The sequence below is a fragment of the Muntiacus reevesi genome, chromosome 18 (assembly GCF_963930625.1).
Source record: "Muntiacus reevesi chromosome 18, mMunRee1.1, whole genome shotgun sequence".
Lineage (NCBI taxonomy): Eukaryota > Metazoa > Chordata > Mammalia > Artiodactyla > Cervidae > Muntiacus > Muntiacus reevesi.
In genome coordinates, this window is record NC_089266.1 from 47,484,588 (window position 1) to 47,506,795 (window position 22,208).

Here is a 22,208-nt window from a genome sequence, read left to right on the forward strand (position 1 = left end):
TAGCTCTGTAACCTCAAGCAAGCTATTTAACCTTGTGGTACCTCAGTTGTGATACTTAAAGAGGATAGCTTCTTGCATGCAGAGGTTGTTGAGTTACCTCCTCTATCTATGAGCTTCCGTGGTGGCTCATATGCTAAAGAATCTGCCTGCAGTGCATGAGATCATCCCTGCATTGGGAAGATCTCCTGGAGGAGAAAATGCAACCCACTCCAGTATTCTCACCTGGAGAATCCCATGGACAGAGGAGCCTGGCAGGCTACAGTCCACGGGGCAGCAAAAAGTCGGACACAACTGAAGCGATTTGGCACAGCATGGCCGTGTCTGTATGTCTGTCTGTCTGTATATCTGTCTGTCTATCTATATTCATCTATCTTCTATCACTGTCTTCTCTACCCGCCCTCACGTCTCTCACTTTCTCATCTGATAGATTTTTTAAAAAATTACACTAAGAACCATGTCTCAAAGAACTTGCTTGGAAAACAAACATTGCCCAACACCACACAGAGTTTGTGAGGTTTGTTTATTTTTTGGGGGGATTCTTTTTTTTCCAGCAAAGTCAGCTGCTTGGCAGAGGTCCAAGTTTCAAGTTTCCTAAATGCCTTCCTAAGTGCTGATGGTGGCCTTGAATGCAGGCCAGGCTCTCTGTCCAGAGGTGTATAAATCTCAGCTGCCTGGGCCTTGCTGCATCGTCTGCACATGATGTCCTCAACTAGCAACATGAAGCTGGGCGGCTTCTTCCTCCTGGCCAGTCTCCTCACCCTCAACACAAGGCTCCAGGCAATTGGTAAGTCTTGTCCCACCTCTCAGAACAAGAGAGTCAGGAAGTGGGAAATCTAGGACTGTCCTGTGCAGTCTAAAGAGGGGATGGAGCGGGGATGGGTAAACATGGAGAACAGTCCACATCAGGAGACACTGAGACACACTTTAATTTTCCCGACGAGTCCCCATGCCAGCATCCCTCTGGGTCTGCCGACCTCCTCTCTCCCTTTCTCCAAAGGCCAACCTCTGCATCTGCACTGCCCTCACTTCCCCCTCTGACTCTGCTCCATCAGCTTCTGGGCCTGTTCCCAGCATCTCTACCCTCTTTTCTGCATTTGCTTCTACCTACAAACAAATACATTTCTGCATTGTTGAGAAACATGCTTCTGAACTTGCTTCTGTTTTCTTTCTTGACAGTTACCAATCACACTTCAGCCCTTCTAATATCACTCCAACCACCACCACTACAATCACCACCAACATCCCCCCCCCCAATCAATTATCCCCCCACTTCACTCTCCTAAAGCATCAATATCTTCTTGGTTGACAATCTGATAATCTTCTTCAATAGTTAACCTCCTTGGTATCTCTGCAGAATCTGCCATTGTTCACGACTTTTCAGTCTGAAACCCTCTTCCATGGCTTCTCTCTTTGCTCTTCCTTTTCTGTGCCTCTGGCTTTCTTTTCCTACACTTCCACAGCCAAAGATGATTTCTTTGGCTGTCTTGCTCCCCCCCCACATAATCAATGACCAGACTTTGTCAAATCTTCTTTCACAGCTTCTCTTACAGCCTTTGCAATCTCATTGCCACCACCCTAGTTACCTCCCTGGACCCTTGCAATACTACTGGAACTCTCTCTCCTCTAAAACACATGTTGTGTGTTGAATTCCAGCCAACTCTATTCTTGAATGTGAGATTGTTCTTCCCAAAGTACAGCTCTAATCAGGTGACTGATTTCCTCAAAATGCAAATATATGACAACCTCCCCAAACCCAGACTGTGGAAATCTCCTTAATCCTTGAAAGCCCCTTTGTACTATTTCCATCATAAACATAATGGACACGCTCCATTCTTCTAGACTAGTGCAGTAGTTCTCAAACTTTAATATGACATGAATTACCCAAGGATCCTGTTAAACTGCAGACTGTGATTCAGGTCTGGGATGGGGTCCAAAATTCTGCATTCTTAACAAGCTTGTAAGTGATGCTGACGACGTTGGCCTACAGACCACATTTTGGGTAGGAAGAGGCTCTGCCAATGCTTTAGAATCACCTCAGAAGTGTATTAAAAAGACCAATGCCAAGACCTTCGGCTGGACCAATTAAAGCAGGCTCTCTGAGGTCTCAAGCTCTGTGTTTCCTTGTGTGTGTTTACTGAGATAAAATTTACCGTTTTAAGGTGTACCACTCAGTGGTTTTTAATATATTCACAACGTTGTACAGCCATCACCACCATCTAATTGCTGACCATTCATCACCCCCTAAAAAAAGACCATACCCATTTTCAAACTCCCTGTTCTTTCCTCCCCCCACTCCCTTCTAATCCACTTTCCATCTTTGAAGCATTTTTCTATTCTAGATATTTCATGTAAAGTACATCATATAATAATGTGGGCTTTTGTGTCTGGCTTCTTCAACATTTTCAAAGTTTATCTAAATTGTAGCATCTACCAGTACTCCATTCCTTTTTATGGCTGGATTGTATAGTTCTACCAGGTATGATTTATACATTCATCAGTTGATGGACATTTGTGTTATTTCTACTTTGTGACTAGTAAGCAAGTTATGCTGCTATGAGCATTTGTGTATAAATTTTTGTGTGAACATGCTTTCAGTTCCCTTGGGTGGATTTGCAAGGAGTAGAATTGCTGAGTCAAGTGGCAAGTCTATGATTAATTTCTTGAGGAACTGCCAAGCTCTGTTTTCCACAGAGCCTGCACCAGTTTACCCAACATCAATCTGTGAGAGTTCTCATCCCTCCCACATCCTTTCCGACACTTGTTGACACCTGTCTATTAATTATAGCTGTCATAGTGATTGTGGGATATCTTACTGTGATACCTCATTGTGGTTTCAATTTGCATTTCACTAGTGATTAATGATATTGGGTGCTTTTTCATAGGCTTAATGTTCATTTGTTCATTAAGAAATGTCAGTTCAAGAAATGTCAGTTCAAGCCCTCCCTTTGCAAATGGGAGTGTTTGTCCTTTTCTTGCTGAGTTGTAGGAATTCATTATATATTCTGAATTGTTGTCATTGTTTAGTTGCTAAGATGTCCGACCCTTTTGCAACTGCATGGACTATAGCCCACCAGGCTGCACTGTTCATGGGATTTCCCAGGCAAGAATACTAGGGTGGATTGCCATTTCCTTCTCCAGGGGATCTTCCTAACCCAGGGAACCAACCCATTTCTCCTGCATTGTAGTCAGATTCTTCACCACTGAGACACCTTAGAAGCATGTTTTAGATAATTGACCCTTATCAGACATATGATTGGCAAATATGTTCTCCCACTCTGTGGATTTTCTTTTCATTTTCTTGACAGTCTTCTTTAATGCACAAGAGATTTTAATTTTTTGAAGGCCAACTTATATGCCTCTTTTTTTGCTTTTGTTTTGGGTGTTGTATTTAAGAAACCATTGCCCAATCCAAGGTCACAAAGATTTACACCTATGTTTCCTCCTACAAGCTTTGTAGTTTTAACTCTTACATTTAGGTCTTTGATCCATTTTGGGTGAGTTTTTGTATATGTGTGTGTATACTGTATGGGTATGTGTTACTCACTCAGTCGTGTCTGACTCTTTGCGACCCCATGGACTATAGTCCAACAGGCTCCTCTGCCCATGGAATTCTCCAGGCAAGAATACTGGAATGGGTAGCCATTCCCTTCTCCAGGGGATCTTCCTGACTCAGGGATTGAGCCCAAGTCTCTCGCATTGCAGGCAGATTCTTTACCGTCTGAGCCACCAGGGAAGCCCATACTATAGGTATGTGTGTATACATATGATTTGAGGCAGTAATCACAATTTATTCTTTTGCATGTGGATGTCCATTTTCCTAGCACCATTTATTGAAAAGACCACTCTTTCCCCGTTGGGTGGTCTTTGTCAAGGTGTGTGACTGTATTTGTGAGTTCAAATCCCAGTTAATTCTCTAGCACAGTAATCACTAAACCACTCCTATCCAGTCTTTGCAGTCCCTTTCTCATGTGACTTACTATTAAGCATGCATAGTGCTGTGAACTGTTGTTATTTCAGAGCAAACTTGATTTCCCATCCTAGTTTTAATCTGCCCTGTTGATAGGAAAACTAAACATCCCAATTTCCTGACACATCTAATCCTGTTCCTTACACAGAGTTGATATTTTTCTTAGAATAAGCTAATGAGCTAGAAACAAGGGAATGAATGAATGAGTAAATGAACCATGAGCAAATGAATGAATGGTTGGATATTGATGAAGAGTTGTGGTCCCCAACCTTCCTCCACAAATTGGCAAAAGCTGATGAAATCCGAAAATGTCAGACAAACTGGCTCTGGAAGAATCTCTAGTCCATCTCAGCATCAGCTAGAGCCCTCATTAAAATATACATGTATAGGCTCAACCCTGGAGAAGCTGAGTAATTAGGCCTGAACAGGTCCTACTATCCGTAGTTCATTTTAAAGATGATTGTTACCATCAGCCACATTTGGGATTCACTCATCTAGTCTAGCCTCCCTTTACTTGCTCAAACCACAACACCAGACAGTCTCCATTTACAGAGTGTAAAAGTGAGATCGGAAGAGATTCATAGTGTGGATGGCAGAAGCAGGTCAACCCTGTGGCAGGAAGCACAGTGAGAATTCTCTTGATGGTGGTGATGTGATTCATGGTGGAGGTGTTATTCTTCTGCCCAAGTCTTTGATCAGCTTCCAGTGTGCTTCCATCTTTAAACTCTGTCTCGAGGAGTATCAAAGAGCCACACTGAGACCTTTCTCAGGGATCTGAATCCAAAAAATTTTCATCTGAAATAATTTCTTGAACTTTAGGGGCTCTACTCTGTATTCAAGGCTAATTTCACTGAGTTCTATAGCAAAAGGGACATGTGCTTTAAAAGGAAATGTCCCTGAGTTCAAATCCAAATATTCCTGCAAATCCTGCAGATATGATTTGATGGAAGGGTCACATGAGGTTCTCTGTGAGATCATGTTTAAACAATGAAGACCTAGATCAAAGTGTATCCTGATATTATTAGGTCATGGTCATCTACAACATAAATGTTCATGGTATTTAAGTGTCTCAACCCAGTCTTTTCTGACCGTGAAGGTGTCTGTGTGGAGCAGTGCAGAGAGGACGGGGACTGTGCGGCAGGAGAGAAGTGCGTCAGCGACGGCTGTGGCCACGTGTGCTCACCAGCGCCGCGAGCAAGTAAGGCTGAGCGCCCTGCCTGATGTCCCGGTCCCAACAGGAATACAGGCTTTGTTCTGCCCAACTTTTCAACCACTGTTCAATAGTAATTAACTCCTGCGTATGGCATTGAACGCGTTCATCATAAAATATTTTTAAAAAGGAGATCTTTTGGACTCTTCCATCACGATCTCATTGCATTCCTTCATTGTCAACTTTTTCAGCCTGGGCACTTCTTTTTAAGAACATCTCTCCTTTTTATCCCCTCCCCACCCCAGATATATATTTATGGTTGCAAAACAAGACTCTATAGCTAAAACTATACAACCGCATAGATGACACCCACAATATCATCACCCAGAGAAGCATCATTCTTAATCTTTCCACACTTGCTCTCTCTGTCTGTGTGTGGACATGTTAGTGATTGCACATTTTTTACTCACTAAGGTATTTTGAATGTCTCTAGGCAGATTTCAGTGTCACTTTTTATTTGGGGAAATTCTTCACACAAAGCAGACACATTGTGGAATGATAGACCATGTACCCATCACCCAGCTTCAACCATTATCAACATGTGGTCATCCTTCTTTCAGATCTAATCCCACCCACCTCCCCTCATCCCCTGATATTTTCAAGCCAATTCCAGACAGCATTTTATTACATATTATTTCTATAAACGTCTCTGAAAGAGATACATGAGGTCTATCTTACCCTTTTTGGTTGCTATTTTATTTACTGTTGTGAATATATTTATCAGGTGTATAGTCATTGATTATAGAGCCTATTTTATTTGTGTCATCTGTCTCTCCTTTTGCCTGCCTCTTACTGCATGCTTTGCATTTAGAAAGCTTTATGGTTTTTGTTCTGATAGTTACCTTATACCAATGCTTAGAGTACTCCCCTTTGCTATTGCTCAGTTGCTGAGTTGTGTCCACCCCTTGCAACCCCACGGACCTCAGCACGCCAGGCTTCCCTGTTCTTCACTATCTCCCAGAGTTTACTCAAACTCATGTCCATTGAGTCGGTGAGGCCATCCAACCATCTCATTCTCTGTTACCCCCTTCTCCTCTTGCCCTCAATCTTTCCCAGACACAGGGTCTTTTCCAATGAGTTGACTCCTCACACCGGGTACCCAAAGTGTTGGAACTTCAGCTTCGGCAACAGTACTTACAATGAACATTCAGGGTTGATTTCCTTTAGTATTGACTGGTTTGATCTCCTTGCAGTCCAGGGGACTCTCAAGAGTCTTCTCTTTGGTCTCCCTCTTTTTAAAATTATCATCTATAGGTTTGCTACTGTAACAGACATAATAAAATTAGCTAATTTCCTCCCTTCCTTCCTCTCCACTCCTCTGCCCCCAGCAGCTGATTTTAAGCAATATTCTTTTATTTCCCCTGAATCATTTTAAGTTACTTACCAAGCTTACTCTGCTTTTCGTATGTTCTTTCCTTTGTCCTCCCTCATTTTTAATAGGAAGATTGTCAAAGCATATAGCAATTTCATAGACTCTTTCCATAGACCACTACTGAATCTTAATTTTTCACATGAAATACATACTTACTACAGAAAAGTCAGGAACTACAGAACAAATTGTGCTTCCCAGGTGGTGCTAGTAGTAACAAACCCACTCGCCAATGCAGGAGACATAAGAGACATAGGTTCAATCCCTGGATTGGGAAGATATCCTGGAGGCAGTATTCTTGCCTGGAGAATCCCACAGTAGAGAAGCTAGGCAGGCCACAGTCCATAGGGTAACAAGGAGTAGGACAGGACTGAAGCAACTTAACATGCCTGCACAGAACAAATTGATGAAAGATGTGTCTATATCTTATTACCCAGAGATAAACAGAGTTACATGTATATTCATATTCTTCCACATATATAATTAGGGGGTATGGTGCCAAATAATCATGGCATCACCCTCCACAAATATATTTTTAAATTTTCCCTTATCTTTTAACACTCAATAATATGTAGTGAATAGTTTGCCACAAGCATGGACATATGTTATACAACTTTATTTTTTTTAAGACTTCAAAGCATTTTTATTGTAAATATACCACATTTTGTTTACTACTCCTTACTCAATGGGCTTTTCAACTTCTCTAATACTTTTCTATCAAAGGATCCCCTTGGAACTAAATCTTTATGTGTATAGCTTGATTCTTTCCTTAGAAACATTCCTAGAAGTGATATTGCTAACTCAAAGGGCATGTATCTTTGTTTGTTTTTTTAATTCAAACATACTTGGCTAATTTGCTATTCTCAGGAAGTATTGTTTAGGTTAAAAAGTTTCATGAACTTTAAAATGCTGCATATAGTTTAAGTTTTCACTGTTTGACAATGATAATAATTTTATATGAGTTTATTGTTTTAAACTACATGCAATTTTAAAACAACATGAGTGATGTTGATGAAAGACAGCTCTTAGGGATTATTTCAATGATCGTTTGCAATGAGTTGGCATCCAAAATAGCAAAAGAGGGAAAAACCCATATTTGGCAACCCCTCTGTGTCAGGTCTTTTCAAAGTTCATTCTGTTGTTTAACCTTGAGAACTTTAGGTATGAAAGATGTAGGTATTCATCTCACCTCCATTTGCCAGATGAGGAAACTTAAGAATGAACCAAATATATTTTGTTCCTCTTTCTCATTCTACCGTGATTTGTGCCCACCCTCTGCTTTAAGTTACCTGGCTCACGCTGCAGACAGTGAGCCCAAGGGGTGCCTTAACAGCGCCCCCAGCTGTAGCCCCCATTCCGGAAGGGCGATGCCAGGCCGCCTGGCTCGGAGCTAGGTCTGTAGTGTGAACTACCGTGGCGCCATCTGCTGGCTGCCACTGACCACTGCATGACCTCCCCAATCATCAGTACTGGCTAAAGCGGGGAAGGTAGAAATGTCTGTAGACCTCACTTTTGCACTTTATCTCCATTACACCTTCAAGAAGTAAATCTAATTACCCATATTTCAAGTGCTTGGAATCCGGGCCTCAGGACGATTATGTGCTCCTCCTAGTTATCAGGCAGTTAATACACGGCAGCAGTGGTCTGTTTGTACCCAATGCCAGAGTACTTCCCAGCTGATCACGCTGCCTCCCAAAGAAGTAACAAGGAAGGGACATTATCCACGTGGCCTGTATTTTCCTCCACACTCAAACTATAAGGAAAAAGCCCACCCTGCATCTTTGCATGAAGTGGCCACAAGTGTGTGTCCCTAGCGTGGCAGCTGCTGGCCTCACTCTGGCTCATTCTCATGGCCACGCTGCCCGCTTAGGACATCTCCTTCCTGCTCAGATCTTCTTGCCCTGTTCTCTGCAAGGTGAACTGGAGCAGCCACCTCTGTCCCAGGGCGGGTGTTTCCCCACGTCTGGCGGGCTGATGCGGCTTCCCCTGGGACTCCCCTCCTGACCTGCACAGCCCCACTCTGCAGAGCTAGGACAGGAGGCTTCTGATGGGAAGGCTAGTGCTGGGGCTGACATCATTGTCCCGGTTCACATGAGAACACCGCTGCTAGCTCGAGAGAGCCTTCGCAGCAGTAGAGGGTAACGGGGAGGGTCGAAGTCACACAGACCGCATTCAAACCCTGGCCCCTCCTTTCCCAGCTCTGAAATGGCTGCAAGTTGCTCATCCTAAAACAAGGGTAATAGTCCCTATCTCACAGGGTCATTCTAAGGGTTAAGTGAGATTGTGCTAAGTATGTAGCCAGGTGCCTGGCACTTAGTCAGTGTTCAATAAATGGTAGCCCAGAAACAAGTGAAGGGCAAGTGCCAGATATGCGCCTTCCCCGAGGCTCCCTTGGTCAGGAGGGAGCTTTTGCACAGACAGACATCCACTTGGTTTTTGGCTGGGCCACTGAGGATGGATGGAAATCACCACAAGCTCAAATGTCACCTTTGGGAGAATGAGAAAAAAGGCCTCTTATGGTGGACAGAGTCCAGTGGGTGCTTAGTTTGGTGACCAACTACTTTTATCCATATGGAAAAATTGCCCTTCTCTCTGGGTGGAGGCAGTGCCCAGGAGGAAGGCTCCAGGACAAAGATGGGATGGATTACAGTCCTGCTCATCCTGTCACCAGACATAATTGTGCAGTGCACAACCTGCAAAACCATACATGGCAGTCCTGGGTGGAGTGGATGAGGGGGAAGTGTGAGTGCCTTGATTCTTCATGACATCTTTTTAAGCTGTCGTGTCACGCTCATTTCCTAGACATAGAAATTTGAGCTCAGAAAAGTTACATGACTTGTTAATACATGACAAAGCTGGTGTCCTCAACTTGAAAAACCCTGAATACTTTTCTACAGCCTCCCTGCAGGAAGAACTCTTCAAGAGTCATCATTTACCCACTTCTGTCTCTTTCTTCATTCATCTCCTCAAGGCACAGAAGGCTGAAGAGAAAGGACCCACATCTGTCATATGGTGTGTTCTGCTCTTTTTTCTGAAAGTCCCAACTGGAGCAAGCAGGCCCTGTCCCGGTGGGATTTCCCCATATCTTGCTAGCTGCCTGCCTTCCTCCACAGCTCCCCTCCCTTCCCTTAGGCAGGAACCACAGCACTGTCCCGAGAAGGTCTTCTGATCGAAGCAGCTTTCTGGGGCTATCCTCCCATCCTAGTTCATGCATGAACACAGATATTAGTGCTACAGAGAGGTGGCAGTGGTAACAAGGAAGCTTCTTTTCAAATCTTTCTTTTGAAAGATTTGTGTGTCTCAGATTCTGCGTCTGCTTTTTTCTAGCTCTGGGGTCTTGTGGAAGTTACACAAGCTCCCAGAGTCTCGGTTTCTGTACATTGAGATTAAGAAGGCCCATCTCCTAGTGATCTTGTGACAAAAAATGAGATCACAGATGTGAGTCACTTGCCTAGAACTGGCACAATAACAAGGACTCAGTAAATGGTAGAAAAAGACCCTGGCAGTATGGGAGCCAGATACGCACCATGTCAGAAGATGCCATTCATCGAAAGGGAGCATCACTCTTATGTGATTGTGAAAAACCAGGATATCTGGAGTCCAAAAATCTCCAATGAAATCCCAGCCTTGCCATGGGCCCTCCCCTGTTTTCACCTTGGTCTCCGTTCGGGGGACAATTAACAAGCCTTCAGTCAAACCTAGAGACCCGAACACTTTAAAGTGTTTGGATTCAAATGTTCAAAAGCGCCCATGAGGACAATGTAATTATGTAAAAAGTGTCAGGCAGTCCACATGGTGGTTGATTATCCAGTTAACTCAGTGATGCTATTAAACTGTTTAGTATTTACTGAGTATGATACTTTCCACGTGTGTTTGAAAACTTGACGTGTCTACTATTTGACAATACTTGGTGTCTGGAAGGATTTACCAACCTCCTGCATTAACTGATTCCATGACAGATACATAGTCACTGTGGGAAGAAACATCAAATTCTGAGTTCTGGCTATTTTCCAGGCATGTTCTGAGACTGTTGCTTTTCAAACTCAGAAGTAAAGTAGTAACAAATATTGTTATACAGATGAGGAAACCAAGGTTTACAGTAGTGAAAAGACTTACCTGTAGCCACATAGACAATGAGAGAGAACCTGGGTCTGTCTGTGAACCGTATTGAAATTAACATAAACTCTCTGTTGCGGCCTCCAGTTGCACAAATTAGCTTATATCCTATTCTCTTGTATAAAGTGTCCTATCATGCATGACATATGTGCTGTGCTATGCTTAGTCGCTCAGTCGTGTCTGATTCTTCGCAACTGTAGCCCACCAGGCTCCTCTGTCCACCGGCATTCTCCAGGCAAGCATACTGGAGTGGGTTGTCCTGCCCTCTTCCAGGAGATCTTCCCATCTCAGGGATCGAACCCTCATTGCAGGCAGATTCTTTACCATTCATGCAGGGAAGTCCTGCATGAACATATGTCTTTTACAATTTAACATGAGTTGTGGACATTTTCCCATGTCCACACAGGCAGATTTCATAATTTTAGGATTATATGATGACTAGTGAATACATTTACTTTAATTCACTTAACCAGTTCCCATTTGATGGTCGTTTTATTTGCTTGACAATTTTTTGCTGTTGCCCAGGATGGTACAATGAAAGTGATTTAATAGTTCTGTCCATCAGTAGAAATGTTTCCTGTAGAATATATTTCTTAGGATTGAAACAAAAAGGTCAAGTTTATGTTTGTTTCCATAAATATTTTCTCCCTTTCGCCTCCTCTTTCTCCCTCCCTCTCTCTCTGCCTCCCCACCCTCTCCTTCCTTTCTGACACCCGCTTCCTTACACTCTCTTCCTCATTGACCAGAAGGACTTTCCTATTTTCTATGGGATGAGAACTCACATCATCTCCAGCGTCTTCTCTCTGCCCAGATTTCTAAGGCTTGCATAAGTAAATAGGTGCTTCTGAAATTTAGAAAATCTTTTCTCTCTCAGCAGAGCCTGTTGTCTAATTCAACAAAGTCTAACTCAAAACTCACTGCCAAGCCCTGGCCTCTTTATTTCAGGCTGGTGTGCCTTCCCCGCAAAGTGGGGGGTTGCCATTGACTCGATGAGGTGGTGGCTGTGACTGAGGTTTGGAAAGCCAGAAACTAGAAAGAATCAGGAACAAGAAGATATATGGGATCAGCACCTCTGAATAATATCATCTCCGTTAAGTCGTGTACATTGTGAAGGCAGTCTTCAAGCTGTAAAGTTCTATATAGATTGTGAACTGTTTTGCAATAATAGACATTTTGTAAATTACATTGTTTGGTAAAATGATAAAATGCAGATGCTGCCTCTTAAGAAGGGTTCCGTTTATTCTCTGCTGCAGCCTCTTCCTAGTACCTGCTTCTGAGAGATAAGTTATTTTTCCCCCAATTATTTTTATTAGTTGGAGGCTATAAATACTTTACAATATTGTAGTGGTTTTTGCCATACACTGACATGAATCAGCCATGGATTTACGTGTGTTCTCCATCCTGAACCCCCTTCCCTCCTCCCTCCCCATCCCATCTCTCTGGGTCATCCCAGTGCACCGATGTAAGTTTTTGATGCATCTCCTCTCCCAGGCGTCTGTGAGTCCCAGTGCTTCAGAGATCAGGACTGTGGAGCCGGAAGACGGTGTGTCAGCGAAGGCTGTAACCGGGTCTGCTCCCCCGCACCACAAGCATCAGTAGGTAAGACAAGAGCCCTGCCTGGTTCTCTAACCAGGTGCGCCAGGCTCGCCCTGCCTGGCCTTTTCAAAACTGTGCTGCTGATCAGTAATGAGACAGAAACCCATCAACGTTCTTGGGGCCCCTTCCTCCACTCTTGCCCTTATAGGGGGAAAACAGGTCAGAGGGCCAGGTACCCAGCATCTCATCAATAAAGATCCCTTAAAAAGACCCTTAATCATTTCCTTTTTTTCTTTTTACAAGTCATAGTCATTATATAAAAATCAGAAACTAATGATGAGCCTATATATGTGTGTGTGCATATATATATATATATATATATATACACACACTATGATTATGATATAATTGTTTTACATACATATATATATGATATGTGTTTATGACTTTCCTGGCGTCTCGGTGGTAAAGAGTCTGCCTCCCAATGCAGAATACACAGGCTTGATCCCTGGTCTAGGAGAAACCCCTGGAGAAGGAAATGGCAACCCACCCCACTATTCTTACCTGGGAAATCCCAGGACAGAGGAGCCTGGCGGGCTACAGTCCATGGAGTCAAAAAGAGTTGGACATGACTTAGTGACTGAACAATTGATAGCTCAAGGTGAACGGTGTCAGATTTGTGGCGTCCACAGGAGAGAATTTCGATCCAGGGCCAGAGATAAGGCTTGATCACTCAGTTTTTGTGTAGCAGAGTTTTATTACAGTGAAAAAGTGATAGGGAAAGCTCCTGACATAGACATCAGATGCCGGCGCAGTGTGTCCCGCTTACTAGTTTGGGTGGGGGGTTATATACTTTTTTGCATTGGTTACTAACAATAGAAAGGTCTTACCAGACTCACTCCCACAACAGGCATCTTAAGAGAACAGGATCCGTCAGAAGGTTTTTGTTAAGAAACATGTCCCCAAGTAAGATCCATTGTTTTATTTAATCATCAGTACAGAGTTTAAGAAAAAACATACCCTTGGGCAAGATGCGCTGTTGTGCTGTGTACCATTCAGTTCTGTCGCTCAGTGGAGTCTGACTCTTTGCGACCCCTTGGACTAGAGCACTCCAGGCCTCCCTGTCCATCACCAACTCCCGGAGTTTACTCAAACTCATGTCCATTGAGTTGGTGATGCCATCCAACCATATCATCCTCTGTCATCCCCTTCTCCTCCTAACCTCAATCTTTCCCAGCATCAGGGTCTTTTCCAACAAGTCATCTCTTCATATCAGGTGGCCAAAGTATTAGAGTTTCAGCTTCAACGTCAGTCCTTCCAAGGAACACTTAGGACTGACCTCCTTTAGGATGTGCTGGTTGGATCTCCTTGCTGTCCAAGAGACTCTCAAAAGTTTTCTCCAACACTATAATTCAAAAGCATCAATTCTTTGACACTCAGCTTTCTTTATGGTCCAACTCTCACATTCATACATGACTATTGGAAAAACTATAGCTTTGACTAGACCGACCTTTGTTGGCAAAGTAATGTCTCTGCTTTTTAATAGGCTGCCTAAGTTGGTCATAACTTTTCTTCCAAGGAGCAAAGCATCTTTTAATTTCATGGCTGCAGTCACCATCTGCAGTGATTTTGGAGCCCCAAGAAAAACCATTAGCTCTGGGCTTAATGAAAGTTAGTCTTAGGAGAAATAGAGAAGAAATACCATCTTAGAGGTTGAGAAAAAACATCTTATGTGACTAAGACACAGAAATGTAAAAAAAAAAGTTTGTCCTTTTCTCCTCCTGCAGAGCCCCAAACTCCTTATCAATCTATCTAAGAATAAGCTCTCTCACAATGCATATATAATCACAATATTTTGACTGCCTAGAAAATAATGAACATTTCTACAGCATTGTACTATTATTTGCATTTATTAAATATTAATAATATTTACCATTATTATATTTTTAACTCCCAAAAGTCACCCCATACTTTTTTGTCACTTAAGTTTTATGGGAGCATCTTTCAACTATAATATAATATGTGTCAACACTTAATATGGTTAGTTTTACTTTATTTCACATATCTAATTACTAAATTAATAAATTTATTTATCTAACTAAATTTACTCTATCCCACCATATAGAATATACTACATCACCTCAGTAAATCACCTTCTAGTGGACATTTCAGATGGGATTTTGTTTACTGTTGCTATTCTAAGCAATACTTCAATGCTGGTTCTTCTCACTAGATTTTACATACCTCCTTATCATACTAGATGAAGAAACTGAAGTTTCTTGGGTCTAAGTGACCATAAATTGCTCATGGTTATAAAACCAGTGAGTCAGGATTGCCCCCAGGTCTGTGCTTGGCATCGAGGGAGGTGGAAGGCAGGGCTCCAGAAACTTCAAATTCTACCTCTGCAGCTCACCAATGTGGGGTTCAGGGCAAGTTACTTAACTTCAAGTTCCTCTGCTGTTACATGGGTCAATACCTATGTCAGAGGATATGGTGATGGCTCAATGAGCTAATGTAGATCTGTATTTGGTCCTGACCATAGCACATACTTTCTAAAAAAAAAAAAATTACCAGTAGGGAAAAGAATGGAGTAACAGGAAACACTGTAAGTAAGAGGCAACACCTCATGCAATTAGGAATTTATTTCAAAATGTTGTTCCGGGGACACTGGGGAAAGAGATATAATTTTTTAAAAATTCATGTATTTATTTATCTTATTTTTGACTGTGCTGGGTCTTCCTTGCTTTGCATGGGCTTCCTCCAGCTGTGGTGTGTGGGCTTCTCATTGCCGTGGCTTCTCTTGTTGCAGAGCAGGGGCTCTTGTGCTCAGGGTTCAATAGTTGCAGCACACCAGTGCATTAGTTGTCGCTCTTGGGCTCTAGAACACAGACCCAGCAGGTGTGGTGCATGGGCTTAGCTGTTTCATGGCATGTGGGATCTTCCCCAACCAGGGATAAGAACACATATCTCATGCATTGACATGCGGATGCCCATCCACTGCACCACCAGAGAAGCCCGTATGTAATATTTTATTACCCTCTGTTCCACATCAAGGAAACCCAGAAAATGATATCTCTGTTACTGCATTGTGTGAGGACTAAATGAAATATATGAATTTATACAGTATTGTCAGCCTTTTACAAGAAAATGGTAAGCAATTCAGCCAGCAAAATCAAATTTTTTTGAGAACAGCAGAGGACTTAGAATTGGAGACAAGAAAAATGTGGTAAACTAGGGGCAAGTCAGGAGAGCGAAGGAGAGCAGCACTGTTGCAGAGGACAGGAGAAATTTGGGAAGGGTTGTTTTGAACAGAAGTTCATTGGAGGAAAGTAAGAGTCCAAAGTGGTGGTGGCTTCTCATTGGCTGCAGGCAAGGGCGGCTCCCAGTTGCCAGCGGACAGGAAATCTCCCTCTTCCCTGCTGGGGAATACACGCTGTCTTGAGTGGTACCTGTGTGTGAGCCCTCCCTTCGTGGTTTCCTCACTCTATTTGTTTTCTGAACTTTTTATTTTATATTACAGTATAGCTGATTGGAATTCCAGGTGGCTCAAACAGTAAAGAATCTGCCTGCAATGCAGGAGACCTGGGTTTGATCCCTGTGTTGGGAAGATCCCCTGGAGGAGGACATGGCAACCTAATCTTGCCTGGAGAATCCCATGTACAGTGAAGCCTGGAGGACTATAGTCCATGGAGTTGCAAAGAGTCGGACACAACGGAGCAACTAACACAACACAATAGCTGATTAGCAATGTTACAGTAGACAGCAAAGGAACTCAGCCACACATATACATGGATCCATTCTCCCCCAAACTCTCCTCCCATCCCCACTCTGATTTTGAGTTAGGTTTCCTTAACATATTTTCACAGTATAAACTTCTGTCAAAGCATATGTGCTCAGATAACCAGTGACTCCTTGCATGGGGCCGCCCTGTGCCTGAACTCATGAGCTGGGACAAACAGAAAGAAACTCAGTGTCCACTCCACCTATACCTTTTATCCCTCTAAACCTGGCTAATTTATTTCAGGTCACCCAGAAGAGGGAAACGGAATAAAAATTGGAAAGGAACAGATGAGACTCAGCTTTGACACATAGTCTGTTGCATGTGGATCAGCCTCTACTCCCAGATGACTTTCTTTGTGTTATAATCTCCACACCTCAGATGACAAATCTATCCTGGAGATGAAATAGATGCTACAAGAAGCTGGTGTGAGCATACAGGCTCAACTTGCAAAGCTTTTGCAGGGATTACTTGTTCTTCTCTTCCCTTAATGGCATAGCTCTGGAAATCTTACAGGAGATGAGCTCATTCATGGAACAGTCCCACCAGACCAGAGAATGAGAGTGTGCAGGGTTAGACCATCCTCCAGACAGGAGCCAGGAGCTGGAAACCTGGGACCTGAACTTTCTCCCGTCAGGCCTGGGGGCCTCTGACCAGAACCCCAAGCCAAGGTTTCCCAGCCAAACTCACTGGCGGTGAGCTGGTGCCCACATCAGCTTGGTTTCTCAAAGCCACAGGGGTGACAGTCTCACTGTTGATCAAAGATGTCCATTTCCCTGCAGGCTGCTGGGACCTGACGCTTCCTCTTTCCTTTCCCTTGCCTCTTCTGGGGCCCCACTCCCCATCCCCTAAAAAGGCTTTGGTTGCAGATTCCCTTTAATTTGGCTCACTCTTTCAGGGCATCCTCCCCCACCCCCTGCCATCCCCCTAGCAACCATTCTGCTCAATTCTCTGCACAGCTGGATCAGAAGAAAATTTGAGAGGTCCCTTAACAAGTTACATCCCCAGTTGTTCCCCCACTTTGCCCTCAAGCAAGGTCTGTAGATCAAACCTTTATTCCTCTGAGTGATTTTCTTTCTTTTTTAAATTATTTTTTAAGATTTTTTAAAATGTGGACCATTTTTACAGTCTTTATTGACTTTGTTATAACATTGCTTCTGTTTTATGTTGGCGTTTTTTGGCCGCAAGATATGTGGGATGTTAATTCCTTTGACCAGGGATCAAACCCATGTCTCTTGCATCTCCTGCATTGGCAGGAGGATTCTTTACCACTGAGCCAGGTGACTCTAGAAGCACAAGCAGCAAATTCAGTCAAGTCGCTTAAAGAGGAAGCATTCATTTGAACCAAAAGGCCACTGGTTGCCGTGACCTCCATCCTGTTCTCCACAGTGACTGTACCAGTTTACATTCCCTCCAACTCACTGATCCTTTTCTGATGTTAGGAATCTGTGTGCAACGCTGCCGAGGAAACTGGGACTGTGGGGCTGGAGAACGATGTATGAGGAAGGGATGCAGTCGGGTCTGCTCTCCAGTCCGCACAGGAGGTAAAAACACCCATCCCTGCCCAGGTCCCCACACCCCACACAACCCAGGGAGACTTAACTTGGCACAACCGTGTGCTTAGCTCTGCCCAGGCTTCCCTCCTTAGATGGTTAATTCCCACAGTCTCCACGGTCAGGCTTGTCCTTCCGGAGGGAAAAGCATATCACAGAGCTATGTCCTAACTTTTTGAACATAGAAACTCGTTTTATTTTGTCGTACAACTTATAATGTTCGTTATTAAAAAAAAAAAACCAACTCAGAAATACTACTAATTAGAAAGATAAATGATCCATGATCCCGTTTCTCAGATAACCATGTTAGCATTTACAATAAAAGCTTCCATATTTCATATGCACACAGATATATTCTTTTTCAGATTTCACAGAGAATAGATATTGATTTTTGTAGTTATTGCTTGCCTGGGACTGTGCTGAGTGCTGGGAGATAGCAAAGCAGAGATCTGCATCTTTAAAGATCTCATAGTAGCAGAGGCAGACATACAAACAAACCAACAAAAATCCAGGATATATGATTTTTACAAATATGGTGTCATAGACCATCCGTAATCAATAAACACAATTCTATCACACATTTTAAAGAGCTTCTTTGTTTCCCAGTATGTGGATATGCCTTATTTCCATGCCCTCTTCTACTACTGAAGAATTAGATAAACTATCGTTTTGAGTTACTTTTTCATAACAAGTACAAGATAAATGTCCTTGAGTTAAATCACATTTCATAGGCTCAATTCCTAAACATGGAATGGCCAAATTGCATTTGAAAGCTTTTGATATACATTGCTAAATTGCCTAATGAAGACATCTTTCAATACCAAAGATACGTATAGTCTCATGCCACATATTTGTAATTTAATAGACAAACATCTCCTTGGATTGTGTGTGCACATGTGTGCACTATTGGTGCGTTTGCCTTTATATTTGTAAAAGCACAGAGAAGATTCCAGAAGGAGCTACAGGAAATAGGAGATATCTCCTGGGAAATGGACTGAACGGGTTGGGGGAAAGGGAGACTTCCTTTTTACTTTATATAGTTGAGTACTTTTTGTTTTAAAACTTCTGAAATGTACTACTTTCATGATCACGCAAAATATGTAGATAGCTTGTCTATATTTTTTGAATTGAATAAAAGTTTAAAACAAACAAACCTTCTCACAGCCTTCCCCTGCTATCCTGCCAGGCTTAGCAGTTTTCAGCTGAATTTTCTCTAGGGGTAGGTATCTGCTTGGACCAATGCCGAGGACACCGGGACTGCCCGGCAGGAAGCCAATGTGTCAGCAATGGATGTGGCCGTGTCTGCTCACCCACCCAGGACCAGCAAGGTAAGAGCTGCAAGGCTTCCACGTCCCTGGCCCACTGAATGCTCGGCCCTGCTAGGACAATGGCTATCAGACCCGCTGCACATAGAGAGAGGAGATTGCAATGGTGGGGCCAAAAGAGCCTCTGACAAAGTGGGAAAAGATGCCCCGTCTCCCAAGTCTAGAAGATGATGAAGACAGATTGATAATATCTTGCTTTAGAAGTATTTGAAAACTTTAAAAGGCTGTAAATACTCTTAAAAGTGAAATAACGTTCAGGTACCAAATTATTCTTCCACAAGGGCTGGAAAGAACACGGTTATGACCAAGTTAGCTGATGTCTCACACCCAAACACACCGGTGTGGCACACAGTTCCATTCATTCAGTCCACTGGTGTGTACCCCTGCCTAAGCGGATTCTCTCTCTCTCTCTCTTTTTTTTTTAACATTTTCCTTTATTTGCTTCATATCTTTATTTTCGATAGATAAACATTTCAAAGACACTTGAAACCACTTGAACAAGTATCTTTTTTCCCATTCCATTCTTCCCTTCCCAGAGGTCATAATGAACTTGATTTGGTTTTTAATCTCTTCCTGCTTGTTTTTATAAGTTTATACCGACATGTGATTTCATGAGCATGATAGAGTTACACATACTATTATATAAATATTATACCACATGTATTATTCTGCAACTTGTGATTTTTCTTAACATGGTTATTTTAATATTTTTCTATTTTAATACATCTTGAGGACTGAAGCTTATCATAAACTGCTCTGTGCACTGTCCCATTTACCTCATGACCCAGGCTGTGCTTTCCCCATAGAACCTTCAATTCCCTTGCTTTCTTGACTGAAGGCGAGGGTTGAGCATTGCTGCTGTAATTTTGGTGGGTGAATCAAAGTGCCCTGAGAGGGACTTCCCTGGTGGTCCAGTGGTTAAGACTCCGAGCTTCCAATGCAGGGGGGCGCGGGTTCAATCACTGGTCAGGGCGCTAAGATCCTACATGCTATGCAGTGCAACCAACAAACAAATAAAGTGGCCTGGGAATTAGGGAGGCTGTAGAGTTAAGACTGCATGTATAAACCAAAGAACAGCTTGCTAACACACCTCTCCAATGTCTCAGCTCAAGCACCACACTTAGATGTTTTTTAGGGGGGCTGTGTGATGGAGGAGCATGTAAGGGAATCCCACAGATTAAGGAAGTCTTTGCCCAACACGGAGGAGAGAGAATTGTCAACCCCCATTTCACCTGATGCACAAGGGTAATAACCAGCCTGCATTTTCCTCGCCCCCAACTCAATAGGGTAGACTGTTTTGGGGGATGATATACAGCAGAGTTTCTCCAATATCTACATGTGTAAGAATAACCTGGGGGGAAGGCTTGTTAAATCCAGACTGCTCTGCCCCAACCCTAGAGTTTCAGTAGGTCTGGGGTGGGACCCAAGAATTGAATTTCTAACAAGCTGCTAGGGGATGCTGATCCTGCCGGGTCATGGGACCCAGTTTGAGTAGCCCTGGATACTGGACTGGGGATCTTAGTTCCACGACCAAGGATTGAAACCAGTCCATGGCAGTGAGAGTTCCCAGTCCTAACCACTGGACTGCCAGGGAGCACCCTTTTAAAAATTTGAAACCTGGCCTTTTCTCTTTCATCTGCTATTTCTTTCCAAATACAGCCATCAGAACCCCGTACTAGAATGATGTGGGTGATGATTTGATGATTTTTCTCACTTTGGGACTCAATGTTCATTGACACCTGAAGTCGTGTAGAGTTGGTGGGAAGCTGGCGCCGTTTGTGATCTGGGATTTAATTATCTAGTTTCAACTGGAACAAAGAAGGGGGTTAGTGGCAAGGTTCTCTCCCCTTCTCCCAAGACACTCCAGTGGTTGATCATCAGTGTGTTTTCTCATAGACAAAGCAGTCCTGTGTGCCTCCAAAGTTGAGAAAGGTGGGCAACTGGGGACATCAACAAGGGAAGAGGCTAGAGGTCCCTCAGGAAGTGAGACTCTTAAGCTCTCTATCTCTCAACACTGGGTCTCACTCCCTTCTACAGAGCCAGCCTGGGTTGTGGAAAGTCTGTTTTGTTTTTTAGCAGAACAGAGACCTGGAACGTGTCCAAGGGTGCCAGAAGGAATGGTTGGAACTTGTGCTGAAAGCTGCACAGGAGATGGATCCTGTCCCCCGGGCCAAAAATGCTGTAGCAACGGCTGTGGAAAATCTTGCCAAGTCCCTGTGAGTATAGGGGAGCTACTTACGGGGAGGCTGAGTCCCTGCTGGCCTTTGCCAGCCCAGAAGGGACCAAAGCTGCCCCTCGGCTCGTGGGAGTCTGGGTGGCACGTGGAAAAAGCTGGTTGGTAGCAAAGAGCAGGAATTTCTGAAAAGTAACATAATGATCTTTGTGTTTTAGGATCTGGGCTTCACTATCCATTTGGATGATAAATGAACCTTGGCCTCCTTCAGTAATTGTTTCCAAATGTCATCTTTACTCTGAGATCTGTGCTTTCTTACTGTCTTTTCCGGAATCCCTGGATCACAGGATGTGGATCCAAAATAGCTAAGTTTAAGGGTTGAATTCTGGCAATTGTTTGATGATTCATGGCGTGACTACTTCAAAAATTGTGTTTTTTTCTGAATAAAATGATTTCTGTGGCATTATCCAACCTGAGTCATCCTTTCTATGTAAAATTTCTAGTTCACTTACATTAGGATCGCCACTGCAAATAAGTATTTAACCCCAATCCGCGGACCTTCTCTCTTTCATTATCCATCACAATTCATGGCCTGTTTCCTCCTCATCCTTTTTTCTGGGACCAGCCCAGGCACTCAATACTGTCTGGATATCTAACCACACTTCCCCCCCAACCCCCAGAAAATTCACTCTCCCAACCACCAAGGTGACAATGTCACACTTCTCTTTCTTCAAACACTCATGTCATCTTACCTCTCACTCCAACCTCCACCCTTCCAGTCTCACCATCTTTCTCGCCACATCTTTCATTAAGAAAAGAGCCGTGGGACGTTGCTGGTGATCTGGTGGTTAAGAATCTGCCTTCCAATGTGAGGAATACGGGTCTAATCCCTGATCAGAGAACTAAGGTCCCACATGCCACTCTGGAGCTTACCCGCCTCAACTGGAGAGATGCCCACATGCTACAACAAAGACCCAAGAGCCACAACTAAGGCCTGATGGAGCCAAAAATAAATCAATATTTTTTTAAAGAGAAAAAAGTGCAAGTTTACAACTTGTAATAGAAATTCCCTCCTTTTCTATCCCTGTATATTTGTACCCATTTATTCTGCTTTATGGGCTTCCCTGCTTTCCTGGTGGCTCAGTGGTAAAGAACCTGCCTGCCAAGCAGAAAACGGGGGT

The 22,208-nt window shown here is 43.3% G+C and overlaps 1 protein-coding gene across 1 annotated transcript; it reads left to right on the forward strand.

The window, feature by feature from the left end:
* The first annotated feature begins 668 nt into the window (after positions 1 to 668).
* On the forward strand, positions 669 to 21,483 carry LOC136149892 (WAP four-disulfide core domain protein 3-like). Its single transcript, XM_065910534.1, has 7 exons — positions 669 to 784; positions 5,064 to 5,165; positions 12,154 to 12,261; positions 17,419 to 17,520; positions 18,747 to 18,857; positions 20,931 to 21,070; positions 21,246 to 21,483. The coding sequence occupies exons 1-7, from the start codon at positions 697 to 699 to the stop codon at positions 21,279 to 21,281; spliced, it is 687 nt and encodes a 228-aa protein (XP_065766606.1). The 5' UTR covers positions 669 to 696; the 3' UTR covers positions 21,282 to 21,483.
* The last annotated feature ends 725 nt before the right edge of the window (positions 21,484 to 22,208 follow it).